Source organism: Fukomys damarensis, unplaced genomic scaffold (assembly GCF_012274545.1).
Source record: "Fukomys damarensis isolate Sample0158 unplaced genomic scaffold, DMR_v1.0_HiC HiC_scaffold_28, whole genome shotgun sequence".
NCBI lineage: Eukaryota > Metazoa > Chordata > Mammalia > Rodentia > Bathyergidae > Fukomys > Fukomys damarensis.
The window spans coordinates 20,914,354-20,930,922 of NW_022900940.1; the positions used below are offsets into that span (position 1 = coordinate 20,914,354).

At 34.6% G+C, this 16,569-nt stretch overlaps 1 protein-coding gene across 27 annotated transcripts in view; it reads left to right on the forward strand.

Annotated features, from left to right (window-relative positions):
* Clasp2 (cytoplasmic linker associated protein 2) overlaps positions 1–16,569 on the forward strand; it is a 184,432-nt gene that overhangs the window by 9,514 nt on the left and 158,349 nt on the right. For all 27 annotated transcript variants that reach the window (XM_010629655.3, XM_033757049.1, XM_033757050.1 and 24 more), the window contains exons 2-6: positions 3,801–3,879; positions 7,429–7,532; positions 10,092–10,183; positions 11,410–11,485; positions 14,209–14,306. In XM_010629655.3, the coding sequence (XP_010627957.1) occupies positions 3,801–3,879; positions 7,429–7,532; positions 10,092–10,183; positions 11,410–11,485; positions 14,209–14,306 (449 nt within the window). The remainder of the gene's footprint in view (positions 1–3,800; positions 3,880–7,428; positions 7,533–10,091; positions 10,184–11,409; positions 11,486–14,208; positions 14,307–16,569) is intronic.

The following is a 16,569-nucleotide window of genomic DNA, read 5'->3' on the forward strand; positions in this document are numbered from 1 at the left end:
AGGCCACCAAAGCACTGAGCTAAATCCCTGGCCCTGTTTTGTTTTTTTGAGACAGGGTCTCACTATGTAGTTGAGACTGACCTGGAACTCACTATGTAGCCCACGCTGGTCTCAAACTCACAGTGATCCTCCTGTCTCAGCCCTCCCAAATGCTGGGATTACAGGCATGCACTACCATGCTGAGCAAGGGTAACCACTCTTAAAAAGATATTTGGCTGGGTGTGATGGCATGTGCCTATAATCCTATCACTTGGAGGCTGAGACAGGATGATTGTGCACTTTTTTTCTTATTTAATATTGATATGGATATTTCATTTCAAAATCACCTTGTCAATTTCTGTCACAAATCCTGCTGGGAGTTTGATTTGGATTGCATTTACTGTATAAAAAATTCTGTGATGCCAGATGTGGTGATGCACACCCTTGATTCCTGCACTTGGAAGGCTCAGGCAGAAGTATCACCAAGAGTTTGAGGCCAGTTTGGGCTATACAGTAGTTGAAGGCCAGCCTAAACTACATACCTGTCTCAAAAAAAAGAAAAGAAAAAAATATTCTGTGAGCTTTGAAATCTTACTTGTATTGTATCTTCTAATCCATGAACTTGTTGTATTTAAGTTCTTCCATCACTTTCATTTATATTCTGTAATTTTGCCTTTAGATGTTGTACATAGTTGTTAAATTTATATCTTTGTATGTTTTATCCTGCAATTTTTGGGGGCTCCACCCAAGCAGAAACCCAGACAGTTGGGTGCCCATTTGTGCTGTGTGCAGTCACAGTGCCTAAGTTGGCCTCTGTCCCCACTGGAGACCCCCCACCCAACAATGGGAATTGAACCTTGCACTTGCCAGGCAGGCACAGTGCTACTGAGCTACATCCCTGGCCCATTTTGTATGTTTTATTAGTGATATTATTTTAAGATATTTCAGTCCCTAGTTACTGAAACCTAGTACATAAAAACAGTTGACTTCTCTAGTGTCCTTTTATCCCATGACTACTAAACTCACCAGTTCTAGTATTTGCTTTAATGTCAGTTATTTTTTAGATTAAATATTTTAAAATTTTAATATTTACTTAAATTTTACCTGTTTCATTAGTTACTTAGTGTAATTCTCATTTTTTTTGTCTGTTGTCATATACTTTTTGCCTGAAGATTTTCCTTTACCATTTCCTGTAGTACAGATCAATTATAATGAATTCTATCACCTTTGTATGTTGAAAAGTCTTTATTTTTCCCTTTATTTTTGAAAGCTGTTTTTACACGGTATAGATATTAGAGTCAGAATTTTTTTCAGTACTATAAAGATATCTCTTTGTTGTCTCCTGATTCACATACTTTTTATCAGGAAGCTTGCTGCACTTACCTTTTTTTCTTCATTGGTTTTTAGACTTTCCTTTCTTCTGGTTTTAACAGTTTGAATATCATGTGTTTTGATATTTCTTGAAATTTTCCTTTCTCGGTTTCTGAGACTTGGGTGGATGGGTTCTTTAAAATATATATTTTTACCAATTTTTTTCATTTTCTCCAAATATTTCTTCCAATTTGTTCTTTTATTCTTTTCCTTTGGAATTCCAGTATGTTAGAGAATTTGATATTGTCCCACTGTTGTTAAATGCTTTATCTCTTTCCCTCTTAGTTTCTTCCATTTTAATATGTTTGATTTTGATACTTCCTACCAACCATTCATCAAGTTCACTGATTCTTCTCTGTGGCAAATCTATTGATGAGTCCCTTAGAGCACCCGGGGGACAGGGGGTGAAACCCAGAAACACCACTGAGCTCTTTACCCAGTACTTTTTATTTTTATTTGAGATCGAGCATCATTAAGTTGCTCAGTCTACCGTCAAATTTGTGATCCTCCTGCCTCAAGGTCAGCTATTACAGGTGCCTCCACCTTGCCTAGCTGAAGGGATTTTTAATCTTTTTTATCACTTTTTTTGTTTTTGTTTTTGTTTTTTTTGGTACCGGGGATCGACCTTGGGTCCCTGCACTTTCGAGGCAGGTGCAGAACCACTGAGCTAAATCCCTGACTCCTTTTTATCACTTTAAAAAAAAATACTTATTTATCATTAGTATTTGACTCTTTTAGGATTTTCATCTTTCTGCTGATATGATCATGCCTGTTTTGTGATCTTTTAGCTAGAGCCTTTAACACACTAATAATTATCGTTATTTTAACTCTGTGATGAGTTAGCCTATGGATTACCTATGTATTTTGTTCTGTTGATTGCTTTGCCCTTGACATTGGGATTTTCCTGAATTTGCTCCTATTGCATCTCATAATAGTTGGAAGCTGGACAGTGTTTAGGCAATTGAAGACCAAGTTAAATAATATTTACACTTCAAATGGCATGGGCTTTCCGCTAAGCTTAATAGCGCTGAGCTATGTAATCAGTCTAGTCAGTAGTTGAAATTAGGTTTGTCTGTTGTGGTTGCTACAGTTACCTTTAATTTGTATTTGCTTCAAGTTCCTGTTAATTTGCTTAGTTTGATGTAGGGTTTTCCTTATTGTTTTTGCTTAATCCTGCATTTTAGGCCTTTCCTATTCTCCTGTGTTTCACAGAGGGCTTTTCCCTTGTGTTCCTGCTTTTTCTCTAGTAATAAACTCTTGTTTCTTATTTCATGTTTGCTATCCTTGTTGTGAGGAATGGGGTCATTCTATTACTTTTGTAGACCAGCTTCGGTCCTAGGAATCTCCTTCGTCTTCAGTTTTGGGGTGAGGTTTTATCAAAAAATCATGTCCCTCCACACCTGAAACCTTTTATTGGTGAATAGGATGGCTTATTTTGTGTGTGCGTGCCCTCTAGAAAGGAGGACTTGTATCTTTTTCCTTTCTTCAGTATCAGTGAGTTTTGCCTGTGTTGTAGGGGTAATAGTGTTTGATCTCCCTCCTTCAGTACTTTAAACTTTTGTTTTTTATAGGACAGGGGTGCCTTTCCTGTAGAGGCAGCTACTCCCTGCTTTATCCTGTGCCAAGAGATATTTTCTCCAGTCCTCTGCTCAGCTTTCAGTCTTTTAATTATAAGCATGGAGGTTTGTGGAGAAAGAGTTTTCAAGTGAGTGCAAACTAGAGTATGCAAGTTGGTAGATTCTCTGTGTATCTGTTAGCTACTAATAATTTGTTAAATGCAGCTGAATTCTTGGCCATTTGTATTACACCTTTGTTTTCCTCCTGTCTTCAGTCGTTTGATTTACTGCTTGTGTCCAATATTTTTTTTCTTTTTATATTTCCAGCTATCTGGTCATTCTACAACCTCAGCTTTCAGATACAGTCAAGAACAGTTGTGATTTGTATTGTTTGGCTCTTTCTTGGTAGAATGGGAGGAATGTTTTTACAGTTTCTATATTCTAGATAAGTTGTAATTTCTTCATAATTAAAGATACTCTTTGAATTTTTAAATTTTTAAAACATTACAAAGTTAAAATGGCAAGTATAGTCAGTGACCTGTTCTGTAACCTTCACCAAATTTACCAGTTAGTAATTTTTTGCTAAATATGGTTTATCACTATCTTCTCACATATTTACTTGACATTGTTATTATTATTGAATTATTTGAGAATAGGGTGCCACAACCTCACAGCCATTTACCCTTCAATACTTTAATTTCATATTTAAGTTTTTGGGTTTTTTTGTTTGTTTGTTTGTTTGTTTTGGTACTGGGGATTGAACCTAATCCCATTTTTAAAAGACTTGGTAATACAAGAAATTTTCTGTATATTAGAAATTAAATACCTGTACTGACATTAAAGTAAAAGTGTCCATCAGTAATTTGTATTTATTAAAACTTATTCTGTCTGTAGGTATCCTTAATGGGACTGGAAATTTTAAGTGCCTTTGTGGACAGATTATCAACACGATTTAAGTCCTATGTAGCAATGGGTAAGTTAACTTTATTTTAAAATTATTATAGAGTTTTTTTATAGTAACTTTTTTCTTCTAGTTTTTGTTAACAGAATTATTTCTCTGTAAATTTAAAAGCATAATTTTGTGCAACTTAGCATTGTAGTTTATAGATTTTAATCTTATTTAAATAATTTTATTCTCTTTGAAGAAAAAAAAAAGAGAAACAAAAATAAAATAAAAACCTACAGACCAAAAACCTTGCTAAATACTGCTAATAGATTTTTACTTCATGCTTTCAAATTTTTTATTGGGTCTTTTGTAAAATATTAAAATTTATAGTATAATTTACTATGCTATTTGTGAAGGACTAGTTTTTTTTTTTATTGCCAGCCTGTGTCAACCAATATTTTATAAAGTATAAGGAAAAATAAATTACAGAAGAATTTAAAAAGTACAGAACCCTTTTTCTGTTTTGGTTTTGGGGATGGGGATTGAACCCAGGGCCTTACACATGTAAGCACACACTCTTTACCACTGAGCTACACCCTCAGCCCACTCCATTTTTTTCTTTTTTTCCCCAGTTTCCAGGACTGAAGCAGGGCCTTGTGCCTGCTAGGCAGCTGCTATACCACTGAGTTACATTTCTAGCATGTCCCTCCTGTCCCCGTGTTTTGTTTTGTTTTGTTTTGTTTTTGTTTGGTACTGGGGTCGAACTCTGGCCCTTGTTCTTGCAAGGCGAGCAGCAAAACCACTGAGCTAAATCCCCAGCCCCTACCTGTTTTTTAGAAGCAGCATCTCCCTGAATTGCCTAGCCTGGCCTCAAACTTGTGATCTTTTTTTGCTCAGCCTCTGGAATAGATGGATTATAGGTATGTGCCGCTGTGCTTGGCTTTAATTATTATTAGAGTCAGCAAACAAAATTACTTTGGTGAGATTGTTTTAAAACATTTTGTAAATACTCTCAGTTTCTTTACCTTAGTTTGTAGACTGGTCCTGGGCTGTTGGCCGTACTTTTGAGTACTGCATACTTAAAAGTGTGTTTGCTGTACAGTACAATATGCTAATATCATCCTGTTCGTTGTATAGAATTAGGATTACAAAGCTGACTTTGACTTATTTTCTAAACCTGAGTGACCTTCATGTGTTTTTTGGAATGCACTGAGTGAATTCAGTCCTTTTATATAGTATTACATAGAAGTATAACCTATTAGTGATTTTCTTTTGAGGATTAAGTTGCTGCCTCATAATGTCAATGTATCATCACAGTTATTTTTAAATGTCATTGTTCAGCTTTTTCATTCATGTTTGGTATGCCACCAAATTCTGTCAGTTTTTCTTTTTATGTTCTAGTAGTCTTTTCAGCAGAAGTATGTAATGGGCTTATTACACAGGTTAAATCCTTAGTTGGTTTCCAGTTCATCTTTTCTGTTAATATCTTCTGAAAAGAGATTTTTTACTCTCAGTTTTCTGCTTAAAATCCTGTAGTAGATTTTAAAAACTGTTTTGTAAATATTTTACTTGTTATGTATTTAGGAAAGTTTAATATAACTGGTAGGAACTAATAATAAAATCTTATTTTATTCATTTCCAAGACAGTGTGTATTAAAAAAGGATTTTGATAAAGAAAAATTATGAATTTATTATGTAAATTAATGGCTATAATACTAAGTCTTTGTGGTGTGAGGTGTTTTAGTTTTGTTTCTATTGTATAAAATTACTATTTACTATTGAAGTGAGCCCCTATTTGGGTCAACATTTGTGTTTAATGTTGGGAAAGTTAGGAAGCTTTATATTTGAATTTTCTTTTTGAAGCTAAATTCTACTTCAAAAATAAAATGTCTTTTTTTCCTATTACTGTACTATACACACCAAAACACTTCAAATTATAAGTAAGTAGAGGTGATTGTGATTGGAACCTCCCCTTGTGCAGGTTATTTAAATCCTAGTTTCACTAACTGCAATTTGTGGTACTGGGCACTAGTGTTAATAACATACCAAGCAAGATGAGAAAGATTTGTATTTTTTCCACTCACTAATGCTTCCAGTGCCTCAGGAATAGGATATAGTTTTCATGATGTGGGCCTTGTTTTCTTACATAGTAATTTCCTTGATTAAGCTTAAGATTTTTGGAAGATACCGCATTTGGATGATTGGCTCCAACTCTACTAATTTTCTTCCAATTTTTTTTTTTTACCTCAGGTGTTATTGATCCTTTATATTAGTTTTGGTTATTGCATTGTAGACAGATGTATTGACATCAGATTATATATACATTTAATTATATCTGCCTATCAATAAACTAAGGAAATGTCTCTTTTTTTATTTCATTTCGTCCTGATTTTCTTATTTAAATTAGACCTAAGCCTCCAATGACTCAGAGAAAGGAAATCCATATTAACTGTAAAGCCAAAAGAAAAACAAAAGACATTTCTTTGCATTTGAACATAGAAGATAATAATGATCATTAGATGACATGAGAATACTTTCTCTATGTTCTTAATTCTGTGTTGTCTACATGCCTTCTCTTCTAATTTTCAACAGTCCTCTGAGTTGAGTACCTCTATCCATATTTACAGATAACGCAGTAGACAAAAAAGAGGTTAAAAACTGTGCTCAAGGTCATACATATAGCCAAACCACACTAAATGGTAATGGAAATTAAAGGGACTATAGAAAGATAATTTTGAGATTTTTGCCCAATGAAATGACTTTAGAACCCAGTCCCTCAATATGATTTTGATTTTTTTTTAATAGTATGTGAATACAGTACATAATGATTACTTTTTTTTTCTTGTTGTGTAGCCCAGGCTGGCCTTGAACTCACGGCAATCCTCCTGCCTCAGCCTCCTGAGTGCTGGGATCAAAGGCATGTGTCACCACACCTGGCAATGATTACATTCATTGTGGGGAGTTGGTACACGTATACAACACATTTCAATTATTTTTTATATCATTTTGTAATTCATTGTTGATTTATAGTTACAAAAATCTTGATCATGAAAGTTTTCTAAGAATGGACTCTAACCTACCTTTCCTTCCTCTCTCCAAAGAATAGTGCCAGTGTCTAGACATGGTAGAAAAAAACCTCCGTTCTGGGACATAGACTTTCTTTTTCTGTTTCTCAGTTGTGGAATATGTCATACATATCAAACATGTACCATTTAAAGAATAATTATAAAACCAACACCTGATTATGCCCAAGCTAAATTCTTTAGACTCTGCCAATTCTTTAGACTTCTCTGCATTTCTTCCTAATATCTTCTCCCTGTCTATTCCAGAGTCATTCTTTTTATGGCCTTGGGGAAATATATTCCCTTACTTGTCTCTAGAACTTCATTATTTATGTACCTGTATATAAAATAGAATAATATTTTGTTTGGTTTTTGAACATTATCATAAGTGAATGTCATAGTGTACAATTCTCTTTAAATTTGCTTCTCAGAAATTTTCATTTGGAATAAATAATTCAAAATAATTATTTTAGCTTTTAACTCATGTATAGACACATTGATATCTGTAGTTTTGTAAAATATAATTTGTAATAGAGATGAGATACATATTTACTCTCACCCCTCCCCACTTTAGTTATTGTAGCTTTAATAGACAGAATGGGAGATGCCAAAGACAAAGTCCGAGATGAAGCTCAGACTCTGATATTGAAGTTAATGGACCAAGTAGCACCGCCTATGGTAAGCCTACTTGTTAAAAAAATACAGGTTTTTCTAATGAGGAACTGTCAGTAAAGATAGATGGTAATCACAGCAAGTTAGTAAAAGCTATAGGAGGCATGAAAGCTGAAATTTTAAATAGTGAATTATTGCTGATGCTTTAAAGAAGTTGAAATTTAAGCAACAGTGTTAATATTTAATTTTTGTTTTTTTCTTTTCCCTTTTTTTTCTACTATTATGCTTCTTAAAAAACTTAACTTATAGACTAAAGCAATTTAACACTGTACTAATTATATCCAGGAATTTCTGGGTTTCCTTGCAAACTAAAATATTTAACAAGAAAGCTTATTTAGAAGACTACAGAGTGTCATATTAATTCTTGTAATTCTTAAGAGAGGAAGAAATTATTTTAACAGGTAGATACTAATTGTATAAGGCCTATACTCTTATGACAAGAATGGGTAATTTATGAATACAATAGAAATAATTTGTTCTTATGGAATGTATTATTCTGTTTTGTCACTATAACAAAATACTTGAGGCTGGATACTTACAAAGAAAAGAGATTTATTTAGCCCACAGTTTTGGAGGTTAAAAGTCCATAGAGCATAGCTCAGGCCCCCGTGGTGAATCACTTTATGGTGGATGATGCCAAAATGACAGGAATGTACCCCATACACAGGAAGGATAGGAATGACACAAAGGTGGATGCTGTCCTGACAGGGCAAGAGGAAGCCCAGAGGGAGGAAAAGTGGCTTTTCCTCCGGTGTCCTACACAGCCCCTCCTCTTAAAGTTCCCACCATCTATGTCAACATTACCACACTGAGAACCAGGTCTTCAGTACATGAATCCTTGGGTGACAGACCTCATGCAAACTATGTCATGGAGATATTTTTGGAAGGAGAATAAAGGATGTATGAACAAAGATTGAGAGAGCAGTTCCCATGGAAAAAAATCAGAATGGATAATGATATATAGTGATATCATAGGATGCTTAAAATTATTAAGCATATTTTTTATAAAAGTCCAAAGTATATTGAATTGTGGAAGTGAACTGCATCCCACTATTTTATACCTTAGAACTAAATCTCTATAGCTTGGTAGATACTCTTTAAAAAAAAATTTTTTTTTAAACAAGTCTATGTTGCATAGGCTGGTCTTAAACTACTAATTCTTCTTCCTCCGCCTGCAGAATAGCTAGAATTACAAGGTTGCACCGTCCCAACCCAGTGGTTGATGCTTTTTGATACACATTAAGTGATTTACATTTTAAGTTTTTTTTTAATTACAAAGAGCACCATAAGAAGCATCTTTGTACATGTATCTTTGGATATAAATATTTTTATAGACTAGAATTCCAGAGATCATGTTGCTGAGTCATACTATTCAATTTTGGGGTTTGGTGCTATGTTTTTATTTTTGCTTTTCCACTGCTGTGGACTGGACCTAGGTCCTTAGAGAAAGAAGTATATTAGTAAAGCTTAATACATACTAAAGAAAGAATATTGAGTCCAGAAAGTGGGCTGGTGGGGGGGTGGGGAGAATGGGAATTTGATAAATGGTAAAGGTCATTTTTCCAAATGTGTAAAAAAGGATTGATTTGGTTATTTGAGTATCAGTTGGATGATTGGAAAAGTAAAGTTGGATTCCTTGTTAAACCAAACTTAAATAATTATTTTTCATTGTTTGAAGTTTATCTATAAAGAAAGCATACATTTTGCACTATAGATAAATGTAAACAAGTAGTCATAAAATGAGGTATATCAAAATTATCCTTTGTGTGGATGTCGTATTAAAAGGAGAAATACCTCAACTATAATGCCATATGTTGAAAAATTCTGTTCTATTTATGTGACGATGTGTAGTAGTTGTTAGGTAGTGTTGGGTCTTTTAAATGCTTACTAGACTACAGGACTTGGAATGGTAGCATTGTTATTGAAGGTTTCTAAAGCATACAAGAAATCCTGTGTCTTTGGAAATGCTAAGATTTTTAGGGTTTGGATATGTTTTTTATGACAATAATTGAAATTTAAAGTGAAAAAAAATCTAAAAATGTAATGAATGGCTAGGAAGAATGGCAGTATAAATTTGACTTTGTAAACTTGTAAGTCCAAATTGAACATCCTTAATTCAAAAACCCAAAATCCAAAAATGTTCCAAAGTCCAAAATTCTTTGAGCATTGACATAATACCATAAATGGAAAATTTCATACCTGACTTCAAGTGACAGGTCACAGTCAAAATACAAGTACACTGAAAATGATGTATAAAAAATTACCTTCAGGCTATGTATATAAAATGAATGTGAAACATAAACGAGTTTGTGTTTGGTCCTATCTATAAGGTTGCCTATAATGTGTAAATGCAGATATTTTAAAATCTGGAAAAAAAAATCTGAAATCCAAAATATTTCTGGAATGAGGTGTTTCAATAAGGGATGCTTGGCCGGTAGTAGAGAAATGGAATTTGATGAGAAAATTCAATTATTAATGAAGTTGGTAATAAGGTTGGGAAGAGTTAAAATATTATAACATGCATAATTTAATTTTTTGTTATACCTGTACTTTTCTTTCAAATAGTTCATTTGGGAGCAGTTGGCTTCTGGTTTTAAGCACAAGAATTTTCGATCTCGAGAAGGCATTTGTCTGTGTCTTATTGAAACCTTAAACATGTAAGTTTTACTGAAAATGCAAGGTCAATAAAAACTATGAATATAAACTTTAAATAGTTTTTTGGTTTTGATTTTTTGTATAGGGGATCGAACTCAGGACCTTGTGCTTGCCAGGCATAGGTGCAGCACCACTGAGCCACATCCCCAGCCCTTAAGTAATTATTAATTGATCTCTAGCACAAAATTGATTGCTAACATTTACTGTTTTTTGTAAAAGTATGTATGTTATCTTTTGAGTTGTTAATTTAAAAATTGTTAGTTATAAGAAATGTTTCTCTTCTTTACTATGTTAATTATAGCTACCATAGAACTGATGTATGTGTTGATAACTTAGGATCTGAGCTCTGGATTCAATTTGGCATTGTTTTTAACTCAATGGTATCTCATGTATTGTAGCCCCACTTCCCAAATCTTCCCTTTTCCAGTTGGCCCTAGGCTCCCTGGAGTACTGTGGATGGCTACCAAATCATACCCTGAACAAGACTCCTGGGTAAACTAAGTCTGGTAGCAGTGTGCAGAGTTCTAACAGTATTGATGTCACAGAAATATGAAGAAGATTCTGAAGAAATGTAAACTGGGACTTTTGTTCTCATTCTGGACTAGTATTTTCAGGTTTAATACAATATGATAGGTAATATGTAGTAGCTTTCAACTTTCCTGTAGTGTTACTTCTTTTTTAATATTTTATTTTTTACTTTTAGTATACTTTCATTTATTTTCTTTTTCTGCTCTGTAGTTCATACTTCATCTAAAGCTTGTAAGTATGTTCAGTCAGTACAGTCTTTGTGAGTTTTGGTTCTCCTGTCATTTGCTTTCAACCTGTGACTTCATCTGAGTATTAATAAGTCTAAAGATCTTTTCATTTACTTATTTTATGTTTATTTGAAATCCACAGTCTGAAAACCCATTTTAAAAGTGAATGCTCTTATTTCTTAAGCAATTCATAGGTTGCTAGGGTTAAAAATGACACTGGTTGAGCATTTTGCTATTTTGGATCATGTGTTAATTTTCAGTATCAGTCATGATTATTTACGTTTGTATATTTCATATTGTTTAGAATTAGATTTTGCTTGTTTCTTGTACCTTTCATGTTTTAATGATGTGTGCACATCCTTTCCACCATAATTGTCATATCAATATAGACAAGAAGAGGCATGAGGATATTTTACTTATGATTTAATTAAAACCAATTCTCTCTCTCTTTTTTTTTCTCAAATTATATTTAGTTTTGGGGCTCAGCCCCTTGTCGTCAGCAAGTTGGTACCTCATTTGTGCATCTTATTTGGAGATTCCAACAGCCAGGTAAAATATTATTTGCATTCAGGCATTGACTGATTTTTTTTTCTACCCTTTCTTTTCTGTGCTTTTATCCCAATGGGGGGGTGGTAGTAAAATCATGATTTTCCTTCATTTTTAAATATATACCAAAGATGCTTTTTAAAAAATTCACGTAAGTTGCTCATTGTCGTAGTTTGGCTAGTACCAAGTATAAATGGGGACTTAATGGCTGTTTCTTGAGTTTGAGTTAGCTGGTAGCCAAGTTTAAGGTAGAAAAAGAAACAGGCTCTGCAGAGTGAGTTTGGGTCAAGTTAAAGAAAAGAAGTACACCCTATAGCAGGAAGGTGGTCCACCATGCAAGAGCAAACAGTGGCAAATATGGACTGTCCTTTTTGTGTTACCTACTCATCAGGCTGGCATCAGGTCTAGGCTGTCCTACCTAAAACCTGCTTTGGTAGCCAAGTTTAAGGTAGAAAAAGAAACAGGCTCTGCAGAGTGAGTTTGGGTCAAGTTAAAGAAAAGAAGTACACCCTATAGCAGGAAGGTGGTCCACCATGCAAGAGCAAACAGTGGCAAATATGGACTGTCCTTTTTGTGTTACCTACTCATCAGGCTGGCATCAGGTCTAGGCTGTCCTACCTAAAACCTGCTTAAGTTCTTGGAAGAAGTCTATGCGCAGGGCTTTGGGAACTATTTTGCACATGTGTTCCTGGATCTTGTCATGCCTTCTTACATAGCCAGTTTTAGTCATGTTTTACCTTCCTGTCTCATTCCCCCTGAGAGACACATAGTCCCATAATCTGTATGTTAGTTGTGAGAACAGGTTGTTAGCTTCTTTTATTCCTGAATATTGTTGCATAAAAAGGTCTCGCTGTGCCCAGCCTGGTCTCAAACTTGTGGCTCAAACAAACTTCTGGCTTCAGCATCCTGAGTAGCAAATACCACCACACCCACTTGCATAAAAACCTTGCAATATTCATTACCCTATGTGACAGGATTGTGTTAGTGGTACGTCTGTTAGACACTTGTTTACCTGAGCTACCTGTACTATAAATAATACAAAGATGTGTTCTGGATCCCATTCCTCCTGGTGAAGTTGAACATTCCCTGTTATATTTTTGCAAGGGTTGGGCATTTCGAATGAACTTGAGTAAGATTTCCCCATATTTCAGGTCCTGACTCCCCCTTGACAGGTTTGTAGTTCTACTGTCTCTGTGAGATAGGGTTTCTTTCTGTTGCCTAGGCTGGCCTTGAACTCCTGGGCTTAAGTGAACTCCTAGGCTCCTTGAACTCCTCCTGCCTCAGCCTTCTGGAAAACTGGGAGTACAGATGTGCAACACCATACCTGGCTTTTAGTTACTCTTTTAATAGTGAGCTGTGCAAGGAAACTGAAACTGTCTTTCAGATTCCTCCTTTTTGGGTCACATTTTGTTTTTGCTTTTTTTCTTTTTATTTATTTATTTATTTATTTTTGGTACCGGGGATTGAACTCGGGTCCTTGCACTTGCAAAGCAGGCCACCGAACCGCTGAGCTAAATCCCCGGCCCTATTTTTTTTTTATTTCTGATAAAATAGACACAATATAAAACTTAACATTTCAACCTTTTATATTTCTTGTACTGGGGATTGAACTCAGGAACTTGTGCTTGTGAGGCAGGTGGCAGCACCACTGAGCTAAATCCCAAGCCCCATTTCAACTACTTTTAAAGTATATATATTTCAGTATTGGTAGATACATTCAGATTGTTAGGTGTCTATCCACACCATGCATTTGCACATTTTCAACTTTCTAAACTGAAACTCTGTACATGTTAGCAACTTCTTCCCTTCCTTCAGCTGCTGGCAATCACAGTTCTACTTTCTGTATGATTTCAGCTACTCTGAGTTCCTCATAGAAGTAGAATCAGGCAATATTTGTCTTTTTTTTTTTTTTTTTTCGCTACTGGGGTTCAAACTCAGGACTTTATGCTTGCAAAGCAGTCAGTGGCACCACTGAGCTAAATCCCTGGCCCAATATTTGTCATTTTGTACCTGACTTCATCTAACGTAATAGCCTCAAAGAGTTCATCTGTGATGTAACGTGTCAAAATTTCCTTCCTTTCTAATGCTGAATGATATTTGTTAATACACATACACATATCACATTTTGTTTATTCATTCAACTGTGGATGGACATTTGAGTGGTTTCTACCTTTTGATTATATGAATACTAGTAAAAATATCTGTTTGAATTCAGGCTATATTCTTTTGTTTTGTTTTTTGAGACAGGGTCTATCTGTCTGTATGATCTATCTATCTATCTGATCTGGAACTCATGATGTAGCCCAGGCTGTTCTCGAACTCAGAGCTATCCTCCTGCCTCAGCCTCCTGAGTGCTGGGATTACAGGCATCTGCCATCACACCCAGCCAGACTATATTCTCAAAATCCAGTGTTGTTCCAGTAAAATAAATTAGCAATAATTTATATTAATTATTGATAATTGTTTGCATCTTATTACAAATAGTTTTTTTTCAAAGGCCAAATTAATAACTTCTATTCACAAGTTTCTTAGATTTCTGTAAAACCTAGGTTTTTTTCTAGAGGTTTCTTTGTGAATCCTTGTTTTTCTGTTAATGACATGCCATAATTTCTCTGGGGCATTAAAACCAATTTGGAGATTCAGGTTGGTCTACTAGTATGATGTTACCTTGAGGTAAAGATTTTATCATATACAAATTTCTTTAAAACTTTTGAATTCTCTGACAGGTGAGAGATGCTGCAATATTGGCTATTGTAGAGATTTATAGACATGTGGGAGAGAAAGTGAGGATTGATCTTCATAAGAGAGGAATTCCCTCTGCTAGGTAAGTTTTGCTAAATTTATTTTTTTGCTCCAAATTTTAATTTCTTTTTTTTATTAATACATGTTTGTAGTACATAATGATCATTTTTATCATGGGGAATTGATACATAGGCATCATTTTTTAAAATGTTTTAATTTCATTTATTTGAAAATGGTTCATTTCTCTGGTGTGAATAATCTCTGCAATAATACATGAGATCCTAATAAGATTACTGACATTGAGAAATGGGAAGAAAGGAGCTAAAGGAGTAGGGAAGGTGTGATGGGCAGGGGAAGGGTAAAAAGGGAAAAGAAAAAAATGTGAGATAATGAAAGGATGGAAATAAAGTGGTTGTAGATGGGGAGGGGAGGAGGGGGTGAAGGGAGGGCAGGGACAAGGGGAAAAAATGAGAATCAAGACTTGTCATGTAGAGGTACAAGATCCCAACAATGAATGTAACAGTACTCTATACCTAAAATGTACCAGTAAACTCAATTAAAGCTGGAAAAAAAATTTTTAAAAAAAGAAAATGGTTCAAGTTTTCTAAATGTTTTTATATTACATTCAAAAGATATAAAAGAATATATATGCATGTGCATATATACTAGCACCATTTAAATATTGCTATAAATATACTGTAAATATTGTGTTCAGGTTTTTGTTTGGGCCTGAGTTTTCATCTCTTTTTGTAAGTAGCAAGGTGTACAATTGTGTTGAATGGTAGGGTATGTTTATTATTTTGCAGTGCTGAGAATTGAACCCAGGGCTTTGTGCATGCAAGGCAGGACCTCTACCACCTAGCCACATCCCTAGCCTGGGGTAGGATGTTCCATCTTTTAAGAAACTGTGAGCTGTCTTCCAAAGTGGCCGTCCCATTTTGCATTCCCACCAGCAATGAATGAGAGTTCCTGTTGCTCCATAGCTTTGCTAGCATTGAGTATCATCATTGATTGAGTGAATGAGTGATTTTCTTGTGGTACCAGAGATCCAGCTCAGGACCATGGGCTTAGGAGGCAGGCGCTGTGCCACTGAGCTAAATCCCTGGTCCCTCAGTGTTTTAGATTTGGTTATTTTAATAGGTTTGCCATGGGGTCTTTTTTTTTTTTTTTAAATTTGCATTTCTCCAATGACCTGTGATAACATCTTTTCATATGCATGATTGCTATTTGAATATCTTCTTTGGTGAAATGTCTGTTTAGATGATGTGTCAGTTTTTAAATTTGGTAGTTCATTTTCTTATTATTGTAGAAGTTTTTTGTGTAATTTGGGTAGCAGTCTTTTGCAAATATTTTATTCTCGAGTGTGCCTTGCCTTATTTTCTCTTGACAGTGTTCTTTGCAAGGATAAGATTTTAGTTTTAATGAAATCTAGCTTATCAGTTATTTCCATAGTGGATGTCATATTTAAAAAGTCACCAGTAAACCCAGTATCACCTAGAGTTTATCCTCTTTTCTGTGCATTTTACAGCTTTTTGTTTTACATTTAGTTCCATGAACCATTTTGAGTTAATTATGAGGAATAAAAGGTCTTTACCTAAATTCATTTATTTATATATAAATGTACAGTTGTTCCAGCACCATTTGTTGAAAAGACTATCTTGATTGTATTGCCTTTGCCCATTTTTTCAAAGATCATTGACTGTTTTTGTTTATGTAGGTCCCTTTTTGGTCTCTTTTCTATCTGTCCATTTGTCTATTCCTTGTCAATACCACACTGCTTGTAGCTTTATAGTGATGATGGTGAACTTTTAAGAGCTTTCAGTGATACAAATATCCTGCTGTAGCACACACGCTTGCCACCACTGCTTTATAGTAAGAATTGAAATCGTGTAGTCTTTCAACTTTGCTTCTCATCTTCAATTTTTTTAAAATTAGTACATGTTTATAATACAGAAGAGTGATGTTTGCTTTGGGAAATTGGTGTGTGCATATAACTTAATCATTTTCATTTCCTTTATCCCCCTTTCCCTTTCCTTTTCCTTATCTCAATCCCCTTCCTTCTTTCCAAGAATCTACCTTCTAGTTTTCTGTCATCTCTTCATTTTATTCATTTATATATATATTCATATTTTAGGTTTCTCATATAAGAGAAAACAAGATAATTAACTGAGTCTGACTTAGGTCCCTTAGCATGATGGTCTCTAGTTCCATTCATTTTGCCTATAAATGACATGATTTAATTCTTCTTTATGGTTGAATAATGTTCAAATGTGTATATACATATTATACATATATGTATGTATATATACACATGCATATATATATGTATACACACACACACACAC